The following is a 16,185-nucleotide window of genomic DNA, read 5'->3' as shown; positions in this document are numbered from 1 at the left end:
TTAACACATACATAATTTAACAAACAATAATTTCCTCTCAAACAACGATAAAATTATATTGATGTAGAATTTTACATATAGACATATCGCATAAGTTTGAAAAATAGTTGAAAAAAGCATCATCAAGAATTAGAGTTAGAGTTAGGATTAATGGCTCCTTGTTTTGCCTTAAGGACAAGTTCCTCGGTAGTGGTTCCAATGATTTCATTTGCTCGTTTCAGCCCAACACATATATACCTACCAATCACGTCCTATATTCAAAAAAAAAAAAAAAAACTCAAATCAACAAAGGTAATATATATATATATATATATATATATATATATATATATATATATATATATATATATATATATATATATATATATATAGAGTTAAAAAAAATAACTCACCAAAAAAAAGTAGAGTATACCTATGGCCATAGTAGCTAAACAATTTAAGTAATACTTAAAAATGTTATTAAAATTATATTTTTTAATTTTGATATTTTTTATTTTTAAATTAAAAATTGTTAAATAAAAAATATTATTTTATATATAGTTTCAAAATCAAGTTATTGGTTTCAAAGAGCCTCTAAAGTATTATAAAATTTTTGAAGTGACTAAGTTAATATAAGATGGAGTTTAAAGTGGTGATTATTATGGTTGCTAAAATATTTTTTAAATTAAAAGTATTTTTAAATATTAAAAAAATATTACTTTAATTTTAGTAACATTAGCTTAATATAATTAATGAAAGACATAATGAGTTTAGGAGGAAATTAAATCTGACCTGGGTAACAATTCCTAGCTTTTCTAATTTTTGAATTGCATCATCCACATCAAAGTTACAAGTTTCCCCAAACTCTTCCCGAATCAATTCCTCACACCAATTATCAAGACACTGATTCAATTTGACATACAAATTTATAAGTAGCATTAGCAACACCCTCTTTGTTTTTAAATATTATAAAACACAAATTAAATTCCTCAATTAATATTGTTGTATAAATACCTCTCTTGAAGCTTTTCCTTGTTCCATAAGAATAAAGAATGAAATTATTACCTCCTTAACCTGCAAATAAACATTTAAGATTTGCATCTTTTAAGATACATGTAACAATTAATAAAACATCTCATGATATATATTTGAGTAAAGTGACAAATAAACTCTTAAAAGAAGAAAAAAAAATCAATAAAATCCTTTAGAATAACAATGTGGATACACTATCTTTAAATTAGCTTATATAATTATGATAGAAAGTTTTAATTTGAACTAAGTTATTCACATTTGTTATTCTAGAGGATTTTATTGATACTTTTTTTAGTCGGTCTAAAATATAAATATTTAAAGATTTAGGCAAAAGGACAAATAGATCCTCAATCTTTTAGTTCGTGAATATTTAAATCCCTGAGAATTCGAAAAATACATTTAAGTTCTTAACCTTCTTAAAATCTTGACAAATCGATCCTTCTGTTCACTTGGATTTGTTAAACTCAACAGAAAAATCAAACGTGGCTTCTATTGAACTAATTTGGTTGATAAAGATACACACGTAGGAGAATTTTTAAAATGAAACAAATTAGATTTAAGGATCGATGTGTCCAAATTTTAAAAAGATAAAAAACTTAAATGTATTTTCAAATATTCAAAAACTTAAACATCTACAAACCAAAAAATCAGAAATTAATTTATTTTTTTCTCAAAAGTTTATTTATTGCTTTACTCTATATTTTTGTTTCACTCACTTCTTGTTGAATTACGTCGTCACATAAATGGAGAAGTGTAGCCTTTCCACTATCAAGTTGTTTGTCATACATTGACTTTGTAATCAAATTTTGGTACACAACCAAATTTTGTTGGAACCTATTTCAAGTAAAATATAAATAGCAACGTTAACTAAACCGTCAGAATTATTTTATGATTTGACATATTTTATTAAATTATTTAATAAAATTTAATTAAAATACTTACGTGAAATATGTCTTAGCACAATAACCAATTAATGTGGAGAGAACAACTCCAATGACTTTCCAATCAGTAGTGCTCGTTTCAAGTGTACTAATTACAGTAACCTAAAAAAAAATCTGTCACTAATTATTATTCAGAATATAAATATATACATATTTAACACCTCATAACTTTTTATTATACTACTAAAAAATTTCAAGTTTGATTATTTTACTTAATTAATTATTCTAGTGGCAAAGAACTTAATTGAAAAGTAGGTGATCAATATGCATATATATATATATATATATGAATATAAGTGATTGATTTTTTATATGTACATAATATTTTTTAGGTTAAATTACACAGTTGATTCTTACATTTTCAGTGAAATTATAAATTAGTCTTTATATTTAAAAAGTTTGTAATTAGGTCCCTAAAGAGAATTAAAATTTGTAATTTAGTCTCCATCGTTCAAAAAATATTTGATTTAATAGAATATTCTCAACATATTCTCTATTTTAACAAAATATTCTCAGTATATTTTGAGAATATTCTGTTGAATCAACACTTTTTGACCGGCGAGGACTAAATTGCAAATTTTAATTCTTTTTAGGGATTCAAATTACAAACTTTTAAAATGTAGGGACTAATTTATAATTTTACTAAAAGTGTAGGGACCAACTGTGTAATTTAACCTATTTTTTAATCACAAATAATCTAACAACAACAACAATGATAATAATGAACTAACCAGGCCAAGAACAGCAGAAACAATAAACTTGACCCAATCCATTGGTGTCAAACCTGGATTCTTTTTTTCTGGCTATCAAGCACAAAAGTTTTTAGGTAACGAAATAATACTTTCAGAAATTAAAGCTTCATATAAATTATAATAAGGTAACTCACAAGAACTAATTCCAAATCAGCCATTGGAATGCTTCTGAAATGCTTTACAAATATTCCTCGGTCTATTTTCGACTTTGAACTTGCTTGCCTAAATAAACACTTCCATATATTACAAGTAATTGAGAGGTTTACTAAAATTAATGTATCAATTCTACGAATTAAATTGTATATCCGTGAGAGACCAACATTTTAGAGTACCTTAAATTCCTCTATGTTTATGCATTACTAAGGTAGCATTTGTTTTGAAATATTGAGATAGAGACGGAGAGATTGAGACTCAATATCATGTTTGTTGGTTTTGTTTCTGTTTCTAAAATTTCAATAATTCAGTACTTCCAAAAAGTGGAGACACAGGAGACTAAAATTTTTAGAGATGGAAACTGAAACTTTAATAATATTTTATACCTAAAATACATTCATTTCAATTAATTAATTTCAATTTTACCCTTTGTATAAATTAAATTAGAATTTTATTCTTATTTCAATTTCTGTCTCCTACTTTGTACCAAACAGAATACTGAATTTTATTTTAATCTCTGTCTTTTAGTCTCCATCTCTCAATCTCAGTCTTTTCGTCTCTATCTCTCCACCAAATGCTATTTAACTGAATTTCTGTAACAGTCCCTTATATTCACGATTTTTATTAATTTGGTCTACACTAAGCTTCTAATTGCATTATAATGTTCTTCGAGATTGAGTTTCGAGCCTGGACCCTTTTTAGGTGCTGATTTAGCAAACAAAATGACAATAATTTAGCACTTTTTTATCATGTTGAATTAGGGTAAACGATGACATTCAATAAAACCAAAAACAACGTTGTTTAAATCTAGTGATGGATATGTAAAATGATTTTTTTACACATTGTGATTAAACATAAAAGGGAGTGCTAAATAAAAATGTCTATAATTTCACACTAGTCCAATACGACAAAAAATGTGTCAGATCATCACAGTATTTACTGAGTCATACCGAAAAGAATTATAAAACTATTATGATACTCATAGCTCAATCTCAGAATCAGTATAGTACAATTAGTATCTGAAATATTATATTATTAGTAATGATTCTAACAAACTAGTATTTTTAATGTGAATTTTTTTTTTGAAATTTGAAAATTGGTACATACTAAACGATAGTTATTATATTTTTTTGGGCTAATCTTTATTATTTCTATGTATATTAACAAAAAGGTTTTAGTTTTTAATGATCATTCTTTTTATTTAAAGATAGAATAGTTTCTCATAAAATATTAGCACAATTGATACTAGAGATGTATGGTAGCAATACCTGTAGATAACAATTATTCTTTCGAATGTAGGTTCTTGGATTTTGGTCTTGTTTAACAAATTGCCAAAACTGTAAATTGTAGCAAATAATTTAGACAAGACAATCAAAATATTAAGCATAAAATTGGGAATTTTGAGAATACATTTCTTAGACAAATAAATAATTGAATCATTTGGCATGTGATTATAAAACCTAATCTCGAAAAGCATGATTACAAATGAAGAAAAAATATATATCGATATGAATAGGTATATGAAATCAACTATTATTAATTAGCCAATAGTAGTTAATTTTTTATTATAAAATTATCTTTTATTAATCCTTATTTTCTAAAATGTTTAGTGTTATTAGGATTTAGAATTTAAAATTTAGAATATAGGTTAGAGTGGTCGGCTACAGCATGTGGTCAGCGGTGGTAGTGGATGATCCGTGATGATAGATAAAATTATGGTATTAAGAGAAAGAATGAGAAAAATGTATATAGGGTTGGAAGTGAATCAAGCCAGTTTATGAGCCAGTTTGAGTTCGACTCATTAATAGCTCAATAAGCTGAATTTTTTAGCTAGTGAACTGAGTTTAAGCCTAGAATTAAGCTCATAAATTAAATGAGTCGAATTTAAATTTGAATAAATTCAGCTCATTATTAATACACGTATAAAATAGTAATGTATAATTATATATGTTAATAATTTTAATTATTTAAAATTTTATATTTATTTAATATTAAAAGAAGAAAGAAAAGAGAGAAAAATAGAGGGATAGGAAGACCTCAAAGGCATATTTTCAAGGCGTATTCGTTCATATGCGTCTTCTTGATAATCTTCTGTGTCTGTGTCGTCATTATTCTTTTGAGCATTCTTATGATGTCTTTTAAACCTTCTTAAGAAAATCTTTTCCAACCTGCATGCATGCATTCACCATATATATGTCACAAAACTTTATCAAGATAATAAATACCCATACATTCACTTCTAAATTATAAGATTTTAACCATAAAAATTTATTTGTTTTTCTTTTCTTAAAAAAAAAATTTACGTGCAGTTATTTTCATATAACGTTCATGGTTAAAAACTGGTATATAATAATTTAGTCAAATTTATTAAATTATCTAATAATTTTTAAATATTAATTTTACATAAAGATCAGATGAATTTTATTTTTTTTAAAGAATTTTTTTTATGAGAAAAGTTAATTATGTTTATATGAAAAGCACTTTTTTAAATAGATAACTGAATAAAATTTACTACTTTTTTTCTTTTTTCTCAATAAACATGCTTTTAGATTTGCTTTCAAAGGTGTTTCCAAAATTGATGTTTAAACTTAATAGTAATCACAATTAATTAATAAATAAATTCATGGTGGAATAATTGCTTGCCTGGTTTTTCTCAATAAATAGGCCCAAAATCTAGCAATGAGCATATCCACTTTCTCCATTATAAAGAAATCAATTGTGCGATCGATTCCAATTCCACGTCTAAAGATAACATACTAAAATAGTTGCAAGTGTTAGTTATTCATTTTTATAAATCACTCACAAACTTGAAAAAGCAAAAAAAAAAAGGACAATAATTTTGATTGCTATTGTAGTCTTTTAATTTAATATATATATCCAAAAAAAACTTCAGTATAGTTTATTTTCAGATATTAAAATTAAGAGATTGAAACTTAAATATTGTATTTAGTGATCATAGGCTGAAACTAAATTTTTAATCTCAAAATACAAAATTTCAATTCATTACAGAAAATAGAAACGAAACTAAAATTTTTAAAGATAGAAACTAAAATTTTGATAATATTTTTTTAAAAAATATTCTCATTTAAATTTTTAAATTTTAAAGTTATTTTTTAGTGTCTATATTCAATTTAGTATATTTTACAACAAAAATAATAACATCTTGCATAAACGAAAATAACATAATGAAACTAGTTTATAAATAATATATACTACTATTAGATTTAAATTATACCTTATCAGAAAAATCTGGAAGGTTGTCACGAGGATGTCTTTCGAAATATTTTCTCAAAAGTTTCTTATCAAGCTACATTCAATAAAAAAAAATGTTATTTGCTACTTAAACAATCAAGCATATCAAATAATAATCTAGCTAGGTATCATATATTAATATTGTACAATATAAGAATAATTGGAAACCTTAGATTCATCAACGGTAATGGGAAGATTTAAAAGATATTGGCCTGAAAGAGCTACATCAATCTCTTCATCAGTCGCAATCTTGAAGTTGCTCTTTTCCATAACCTGTATTAAGCATTCACAAATATTTCTATCAGCCTAGCATTGTTTATATCATGATTCTTGAGAACTAAATCGAATTGATTGGTTCGGTCTGATTCGATTACTAAACCAGTTTGGTTTTTAAAAACTTGTATGTATATTTCTAAAGAGAATTAAAATTTGCAATTTATTCTTCATTGGTCAGAAAGTATTGATTTAACAGAATATTCTCAAAATATGTTGCGAATATTCTGTTAAAATAGAGAATATTCTAAGAATATTCTATTAAATCAAACACTTTTTGAACGATAGAAACTAAATTGCAAATTTTAATTATCTTTAGGGATCTAATTACAAATTTTTAAAGTGTAGAGACTAATTTGTAATTTAACCCAATAGATAATGATAGAATCGAAATGAAAATACCTGAAAGAGGAATTTCAAGAAATTTTGTTCAAGTTGATCAATTTCTTCATTGGATAATTTTTGTTGCTCTAACTTGGATGCCCCATATACAGGATCAAAAAGAGCATAGAGTTGCTGTGAGGCCAAAAAGAAATGAATTAGTTTCCATAATGTTTTTGGTAAGGTAAAATTAAAAAAGAATGAGTACCATCATATCCTCAAACTGCAGATGATACCATGCTCGAATTGTATACTCTATTCTCTTACACAGCTTCAGAAATTCAGCTCGGTCGGAACCATGTTCTACACATTATTGTCAACTATGTTAATTAGCAACTCAAACTAATTAACACTTAACACTATTTTGGAAGGAAAAAAAAAAAACTTACTAATAAGATTGGCCAATGTCAATATAAGTCTTGGTTTAAGAATAGGAATCACAGATTCACGCTCTAATCTTATCACTTCATTGTTCCTTTGGTGAGCCATGCATGCATCTATTTGCAAATTAAATCTCTTCCTTCTTGCTAATCAAATTGGTTTATATCAAATCATACTCTTGGTTACACAATATCATGGAATATGCTAAGATTCATGCATGCTTCAAGTAACAAGAAATGCTAGAAACAAAAATTTGGGTTCGATTTCTACGGAAGAGGAATTCTCATACATGGCCATTATTTATTGTTTGCAAGAGATGTGCGCTAAGAAAAATTCTCATAAAATATATAGTTTGAACTATTCAAAATTATTATTCCCCCTTTTTTCAACAAAAACAAATATATTTTCTTATTGGTCAACCATTATGGTTTGCCAACGTCTCATTCTAAGTAACATGGGAATGTGGAATAATTTCATATTTCCACTATGTTTGATCAATTTCTATGGAATAAATAATTTGTTATCTGATGTTTTACTAATCTTAATTTTTTGTCTGTTACGATGCTTTTTAGTTCAGCAAATTGAGAATTGATCTGTAATAAATTTAAGTTATATTTAAAAATTTGTTATAAATTTAATTTATATTTAAAAATTTGTTATTAGTCATTAAATTACTACATACACAAAATAAAATTTAAATATCTAACACTTAATTAAATAAACAAATAAATTATCAATGGACCAACCTAAATTGATTATATTATTAATTGTTAACTAATCGAAGAGTATTTCATTCTCTTGGTCTATAATAATAAGTAAAATGAAAAATATATTAAAACTTAAATTCTGTTTAATCATTTTAGGTGTACACAAAAAAAATTACTAAACTAATTATTTATATAAAATATATATTTAAATATAAAATTCACATTAAAAATGAGTTAAACAATTTATATGTTTATACAAAAATACATGATAATTAATTTAAAGTAATTAATAGTGAAAAATAAACAAACCTATAATGCACAAGTACGGAACATATATCGATACGTAAATTTTAAAATTTTATAAGATTCGAAGACATACATATATATAAAGTATAAAATATCTTTTAAATAAATCATGATAATATTTTAATATTTTATTAATATTAAAATATAAATTAATTTTTAATTATTTTTAATATCTTATTTTAATTATATAAAGTATTTAAATTATTTTTTATTTTAATAAATAATAATATATAATATTTTTAAATTTATTTCATGAATACATATTAAAAATAAGATTTAACACGTTTGATACGTAATGATATTTAGTATATCTAAACATATCTACAAAAAAAATTATTTTTTATTAAGATACAGTTAAATATAATAGACACACATATCAAACGTATCCAAAATATGTTAGTGTTTCATAAAAACAAACAAACAATCAAGTCAATTAAAACATTGGTGCTTTTTAATAATTTACATAAAAAGCCTTTGACTCTAAATAACAACATCCAAATTAAAGAGCTTATTTCGGCACATTATTTGGTAACCCAATCACACACAATATCATCGAAAACAAAAAAAATTGTTTCAAACTCTGAATTGATGCAAAAAGGAGAACAATCTGAAAGATAATAATAAAAAGAAAAGATGGTGAATGCAATAAAGGTAGCGATTGCAGATGCAACGGTGACATGTATGTGGGTATTCATATCAGCGACGTTTGGGATGATGACAAGTTATATAACAAAAATGGTTGATCTTCATCACCTATCACATGGTGGTGTTGATTACCCTGCTATGATGGTAACAACTTTAGTCTTCTTCACATTTTTCTCTATATTCAATACTATTTGCAATGCCTTTGGAGGTGCCAGTTTCAACCCCACTGGTAATGCTTCTTTCTATGCTGCTGGTTCTGGCTCTGATTCCCTCTTCTCCATGGCTCTTCGTTTTCCAGCTCAGGTACCGTTACCAATGATTAATTATGAATTTAACAATCAAAATATACAACATAATATTCTTTAATTGTATTTAAATTATATTATTAACTCATTAATAACTAAAATGTCTCACATGACACTCTCTTATTAAAATTTAGAGAAATTATTTTTTCTAAAATAAGTAAACATCATTCTTATATTTTTTTATCTATCTCTTTTTTTTCTATTTCTCTCTATCCTTCCCATTCGATATATAATTTATAATTCATATTTTATATTAGTAATTTGACAAATCAAAATGTATCACCAGATATTTTTATTATAATTAAAATAAAAAAATTATTAGCTTCCAAAATTAACAAACTCTCTCTCTCATTCTTCTTCTTTATCTTTTTTTCTCTTTTCTTTTATTTTCTATTTTTCTCTACCTTTATGTTCTACAAAAAATAAAATTAATAACATAATATAATTTAAATAAAAAATATTATTATATACATATTTTTTATTTAATTTTAAGTTTTTACTACTTATCTTTTTAATGTATATTTTTATTTTTTTCTTTTAAATATTTATTACATATAATTTTAAAAAATTACTAATGTTACGATTAAAAATTAGAATCAAGATTCAATTGTTTTAAAAAAAATGAGTTAATTTTATAACTATCAATTGTTTTAAAAATAGTATTTTTAAATACCAAGCAGAAAAAATAATTAGTTCTATTTGTGCAACAAATTTAATACCTAATCAAATATAAAAATATACATGTTAAATTTTTTAAAATTTTAGATGACAAATGTTAAAATTAAGTAAAAAAATTAAACTCTAATTTAAATTTAATTACAGACTTTTAAATGGAGTTTAAATTCGTGGATAATAAACACTAATATTTTCATTGGTGTTAGTTATGAATAGTCTTAGAAAGACATTAATTATGCATGAGATATGAATAAAATGTGTTTGCATACATAGGCACTGGGTGCAGTTGGTGGTGCAGTGGCAATCATGGAAGTAATGCCATTAAAATACAGGCACATGATTGGTGGGCCTACTTTGAAAGTTGACTCACAAACTGGAGCAATTGTTGAAGGGGTTTTGACATTTCTGATTAGCTTTGTGGTACTCCTAATCTCACTGAAAGGCCCTCGTAGTTCAATTATGAAGACTTGGTTAATCGCCATGGCAGTTGTCATTGTTGTCCATCTCGGTTCTGTTTACACCGGCCCAGCCTTGAATCCTGCCATTGTCAGTAAATCATCGTTTCTTTCACAATTTCCTGCTAACAAAACAATTTTAAAATAAATTTTCATTTCACTGATTACATTTAGTTAGAAATTCAGGTAAGTCGACTTCACGATAGTTAAGGGTGGTTAGATGATTTGACTAATTTGACTAAATTTTCATCTAATAACTATCAACTATAAACTTTACGTGAAGTCGGCTGTCTCTAAGTTTTTACCTTATTTATCATGCATATAATTGTCTAAGAAAACAATCATGCTTAATCATTTTTGTATAAAATATATTATTTAATTTATTTTTAATATATATTTTATATTTTAATATATATATTTTATACCAATAATTAATTTAGTGACTTATTTTTTATATACACATAATATGATCAGTATATAATGACATATATATAATAACTAATGTGACTTAATTTTTTATACCGAATATTTTTGAAAAAATTTAACGTAAAAAAAGAATTTATTTTTATTTAAAATTTAAATTTAAGAATTTAAAATAATATTAATATATTAGTAAAATTAATTTTTTTTTATTCAAAATAACTTTTAAATGAGTTGAATTTTCTTCTTTTACAATTTTATTATTGATAAAATTAAACCATATTCATTAAACACTCACATATAAATTAAATAAAAATATTTTTAACATTTCAAATATTAAATATAATTATTATTAATTTAGAAACAAAAAAAATTTAGTATGGTTTATAAATAAAATAAATATAAAAATTAAAATTTTTAAATAAAATAAAAAGGAATTTATTTTTTAAGTGAATTCTAATTCTTATTATAGCAAACCTCACTAATTTTTGAACGTTGACTTTTCAGGCCTTTGGTTGGGCATACTTAGAGAATTCACACAATACATGGGAGCAATTTTATGTTTATTGGATTGCCCCTTTCATTGGTGCAATATTGGCTTCTTGGTTATTTCGTATTGTCTTTCCACCAAGAGTAGTAAAACACAAGAAAGCTTGAACTATTACAGTAGATTTCACTCTTATATATGTACTCCTATGCCATGCTAGTGTAATTTTAAATTTGTTTAATTATGTGTATATTACGCTGATAATTAGTTTTTCCTCATTTATTGAAAATATATTGATTTTTTTTAATGAATAAAGTTAAGTTTATAAATTAATTCAAATGCTTTTTCACGGTATATATTTCCAGTTCGATAAGATAAATATTACTTCGTCATAATACTAAATTTTATTTAAGAATTTATTGTTAGGGCTAATAAATTACTGCACGCACAAAGCGATTCAAACCAAAGCTATGAGATTCATGTGTTGCATGGACGGACAAAGTATATAGAAAGTGATTAATTAGTAAACATGTATAGCCTCTACGAATATTGCAAGGATATGTAAACTTAGGTTAGTTTAAGTTTCTAAAACTTAGATGGATAATTGAATTGATAAAATAAAAAATTTAATTAAAATTAAATAGAGTATAATAAAATAATCAATTATTTATCAAAATTTAGAGTATAAATCAATCATTATATATAAAAGTACGTGTTGATATTTTATAAAAATGTTTATTATAATATTACTAAAAGGTTTAATTATTAATTTATTTTAGATTTAATTAATTTATTAAAATATAAGTTGGTCATCACATGATATGTTTAGATTCATAACCAATTAATTCTATGTTTGTAGAATTAGATATATTATGAAAAATATATTTAATTATCTTAGTTGTTAATTATTAGTTAAAAAAATATTTTGAATTATATCTAAAAATAAATATTTAATTTGGTCTCTAAAATTCAAATTATGCATTAATTAAATCTCTTATTTTCGTAAATGACCAACTAGGTTTCTTAAATTGAAAACGTTAATTTTTGTTCGTCTTTAAGTAAATTTTTGTCTTAACGGAACTTATGTATTCTGTTAAATGTCCGTTTGGCATTCAACCTATACACTAATGTGATCAAATTAGACTCTAATTTTATTTTCTTAATACCTAAATTAGTCTATCTTAAATTACAAAATTCTTACATTTTTTCATTCCCAATTTTTATAATCTCTTTTTGTCTGTTTTTTGTCTTTTCTTCTCCCATTCATCTTTTGTTTATGTGTTGCATGAAAAATTTCATTGATCTTTATCTTCTTGGAGTTATTTTTCTTCTTTTCATCAACTTCCTCAACATCATCTTCCTCTTTTTTCTTTGATTTATCATCTCATTATCACTGATCTCTTTTTTAATAGCTTTCTCATTCCAAAAATAAATGGAATATCGAATGAATTATGAGTGCTTCTTTACAAGATCCTTAATCCTCCTCTCCTCCAAGTGCTCTACCTATTAAAACCAAAAACAATATTAATCATTCGGCTATTATCTCCTATTGCAAGTCATTAAATCAACTCTCAATTAAAAAAATTTCAAAAATATTATAAAATTTTTTTCTAAAGTCTAAAAACTGCACAATGATTCAAATTAGTATATATACATTACTGTGTTTTTAAATGAGCAATGCTAGGGGCCAGCAACTTTTGTAATTAGTAGCCATCAATGATAATTTAATGGTGTGAGATTTCATCTAATGGCTCACCTTTCTCTACTGGTTACATATTGACCAAAATTCAATAAAATTGCTGGCCCCTAAACTTTTTCTTTTTAAATAAATTCATATACAAATAAATATGTAATTTTTTGTTTGATTTTTTTTTACGGAAGAGGAAGCATTTATTTTCTCTTCCAAATTATTTCTTACTGGAATCGCTAGTCACAGTGAATGATCTATCAGCCTACGATTATCAGATATATTGCTTATCATTGTTATGCTTAGTTACCACAATCTTCTTTTCGGTAACTAAATATGCAGAATAGAACCTAACATCAGACTGCTCAATCATGTCAACGTCGGCACCGGCCTACAACGTCTCCATAAATTTTTTCATCCCAGACCTCACAATTGTTTTCAATTTATTCACCAGATCTGCATGCACAAAAAACAGATAACTCATGAAGAAAAAGTTTCTGAGTTTTTTTTTGTGCATGGAAAATATTTTTTGTAGTACAAGACTTTTAAAGTTGGCACTTAACATATTAGTTCTATTAAGATGAAAGTTCACTCAGAAACGAACAAAGTTTTTGATGCGCGGTTTAAATTTTGACTTTATAAATTTATTATAATTGATTTTTTTTGTAGAGATACAGTAATGAAAAAAAAGAAGAAGAAAAGGACGATAAAAGAAAGAAAAAAAAAAAACAGAAAAAAAAACCAAAACCAGAGGATGATCACAGGAGCCTTAGCTTCTATGGTCACACGCTCCCAAATGTCATCCGGTAGGATAAACCATTTTATAGAGTCAACTGAGCTATTAACCCCTAATTTAACAAGATTATCAGTCACCAAATTTAACTTCTTAAGAACAACAATGAAATGAACCATCCACTCCAAATGAATAAAATCAGCGATTCGTGTTAGAAGATAAGCGACATTCCATTGACTTATCTCGACAATCTGAGAAGAAACCAAGATGAAATCGTCGAGGCTAGCAGTCTCACAAACAACTTGCCGACAACTACACTCACGGACTAGGAGGAGACATCTTCAAATCGCCACTAGTTCATAGCAGAAGATGAAGCCACCAGAGAGCTTCCCAGCAACGCCTTTCACCCGGCCACCATTCTCATAACGAAAAACACATCGACTCTATTATAATAACTGATTTGATTACTAATCCTTAAAATATGTATAATTATTTTAAAAATAATATATTTAAGTGTGTATATCCATTTTGGTACTCAAAGAATTTTAGATCAGATACTTTAGTCCCCAACTAAAATTAATTATTCGATTGGTCTCTAACAATTAACTCCATCAGTTACTTAGGTCCTTTACTCCGTCAACTCTAACGGAGGACAAAATAGTCCTTGACAACTTTAACAGAGAATAAAATGGTCCATGATCTCCTCTGTTCGGAAATGACAATGTTCTCTCCCAATTTCTATCATATCTCACATAACACTAACCGTTTAACACTGTAACTTCAAGCTACACAATGTACACTCTATAACTTTAATGTTCATAAGGGAAAAAATCTGTAACTTGTTCTCAAACAATTCATACTCAAAAAACTAATGACTATGTCTCTCAACTACTTGTCGTCTTCGATGGATCCTATTAATCTAGGCAACAAGTCTGATTTGTTAAGACTCGTCATCGTCGTTGTCATCTCCCTCCTCCTCTGCCCTATCATCTCCATGATACCACATTGTTCACCACTCCGATCGCTTCCTTCAGCTTCATCTTCAAACCAATGTTCAGTAATTGCTTCAGTTTGCATATGAGCGACAACGGCGATATTGCTCGTTGTACTGATATCTTAGATGCGAGGTCGAAACTGTCTGCCAACTTAGACTCTGGAAAAGAAAGAATGAAGCACTCGGTGTCTATTTCAAATGAGAACTTGCATATGATGTCGAAGGAGAATATTCTCATGATGTCCTAATGTTCAACAATCTATATTACTTGTCAGATAATGGAGAAAGGCGTGCCCTGGGGATAGTTGTGGAAATTGGTCTTGAGGATGTCGTGGACTCGTGGATGTTGTCGGGGTTGGAGGTGATGTTATCGAAGACGTGGAAGTGAATGCTTCTGATGGGTGAAGTGTAGATGAGGTAGATGTACCAGTCACAAAGATTTAGGAAGTATGTGGTCCATGACATGTTGAGGTAGGTGCGGCACGTGTGACAATTACACCATGGCTTAATCTTGGAGCTAAAGAAGAGGAAGAAAAAGATGGAAAAGATGACTGTGAAGGTGAAGAAGTATGAATATTGGGGTTATGCGAGATATGATAAAAAAAAAGGGAAGAACAATGTTGTTTTCGAATAAAAGGATCAGGGATCATTTTGTCCTTTGTTAGAGTTGTTAGGGATCATGTTGTCCCCTGTTAGAGTTGTCAGGGACCATTTTATCTTCCGTTAGAATTAACGGAGTCAAGGATCTAAGTGACTGATGGAATTAATTGTTAGGGACCAATCGAGTAATTAATTTTAGTTAGAGACTAAAATGTCTAGTTTAAAATTCTTTGAGAACCAAAAGGGGTATATACTCTATATTTAATTTTATTTTTAATTAAGGAACCAAATAAAAAAAAAAGAGTAATACCCCAAATAGGTCCCCAAGAAATTTACTATCCGACAGTTTTGTCCCCCACAAAATTTAACTAAGATTTCGATCCTAAGGTTCTCAGATATCCCCCAGATATGTCCCCAAAACCGTTTGATCCGGTTAATGTGGTGACGTGTCAGGTTAACTGTGACATGTCACCTTTAGAACATTTTGGTCCCCATCCACGCTGGACAAAACGACGTCGTATTGGAACCAGGGGCAAAACGACGTCATTTTGGAGAGGACAAATTCGTCCCCACTTAGACAGAGAATGCAAATGGCGCTGTTTTCATGTGGGGGACCTATTTGTCTTATAATAGTATCTTAGGGGACCTATTTGACCTATAATTCGTGATGTTAAAAGAATCTATATTTACTTCAACACAAACCTTAAAAACACATTGACATTGGTCTATTCATTTATCAAAATGGTAACATAAACTTGAGAACCTAAACATGTTAACCACACAAATGTTTGGCTTCAATAGCAACACAAACCAAATAAAGTCAAAAGAAGGTTTATTTTCTTAAACATAAACTAAACGAAATCATTCTAAACAACATAACGTCTTCTTCCTCCAACATAACAAAAGGTGGTAACATAATTAAGACAACAACTTTCACATTAATTCTTAGAAGCATCATTTCTTGAAAGACTGGTTCAACCCTCGTGTTGGAATGAATTTGAACAACTTAGATACCGTGCCACTGGTT

At 26.9% G+C, this 16,185-nt stretch overlaps 2 protein-coding genes across 2 annotated transcripts; one reads left to right on the top strand and one right to left on the bottom strand.

The window, feature by feature from the left end:
• Positions 1–122: 122 nt before the first annotated feature.
• On the bottom strand, positions 123–7,252 carry LOC130957771 (uncharacterized). Its single transcript, XM_057884616.1, has 15 exons — positions 7,153–7,252; positions 6,972–7,066; positions 6,785–6,898; positions 6,278–6,382; positions 6,093–6,164; positions 5,501–5,613; positions 4,894–5,025; positions 4,126–4,194; positions 2,839–2,926; positions 2,684–2,755; positions 1,954–2,054; positions 1,728–1,845; positions 994–1,053; positions 772–882; positions 123–251 (listed from the first exon to the last, which is right to left on the bottom strand). Exons 1-15 carry the CDS (start codon positions 7,250–7,252, stop codon positions 123–125), a joined length of 1,479 nt encoding a protein of 492 aa, XP_057740599.1.
• A 1,538-nt stretch (positions 7,253–8,790) lies between these two features.
• LOC130954243 (aquaporin SIP1-2-like) lies at positions 8,791–11,314 on the top strand. The gene is made up of 3 exons (XM_057880975.1): positions 8,791–9,105; positions 10,056–10,328; positions 11,165–11,314. Exons 1-3 carry the CDS (start codon positions 8,791–8,793, stop codon positions 11,312–11,314), a joined length of 738 nt encoding a protein of 245 aa, XP_057736958.1.
• The last annotated feature ends 4,871 nt before the right edge of the window (positions 11,315–16,185 follow it).

Source organism: Arachis stenosperma, chromosome 10 (genome assembly GCF_014773155.1).
Source record: "Arachis stenosperma cultivar V10309 chromosome 10, arast.V10309.gnm1.PFL2, whole genome shotgun sequence".
NCBI classification, from domain to species: Eukaryota; Viridiplantae; Streptophyta; class Magnoliopsida; order Fabales; family Fabaceae; genus Arachis; species Arachis stenosperma.
The sequence above is the reverse complement of the archived record's forward strand: the minus strand, read 5'-3'. Positions and strand labels throughout refer to the sequence as shown.

Excerpts from the sequence above, each read along its gene's own strand:
- LOC130957771 (XM_057884616.1), bottom strand. The coding sequence starts at position 7,252 with ATGGCTCACCAAAGGAACAATGAAGTGATAAGATTAGAGCGTGAATCT. Across the intron at positions 6,899-6,971 it reads TGCAGTTTGAGGATATGATG|CAACTCTATGCTCTTTTTGA; the intron begins GTACTCATTCTT and ends TTGGCCTCACAG. Across the intron at positions 252-771 it reads AGCTAGGAATTGTTACCCAG|GACGTGATTGGTAGGTATAT; the intron begins GTCAGATTTAAT and ends TTTTGAATATAG.
- LOC130954243 (XM_057880975.1), top strand. The coding sequence starts at position 8,791 with ATGGTGAATGCAATAAAGGTAGCGATTGCAGATGCAACGGTGACATGT. Across the intron at positions 9,106-10,055 it reads CTCTTCGTTTTCCAGCTCAG|GCACTGGGTGCAGTTGGTGG; the intron begins GTACCGTTACCA and ends TTGCATACATAG. Across the intron at positions 10,329-11,164 it reads CAGCCTTGAATCCTGCCATT|GCCTTTGGTTGGGCATACTT; the intron begins GTCAGTAAATCA and ends TTGACTTTTCAG.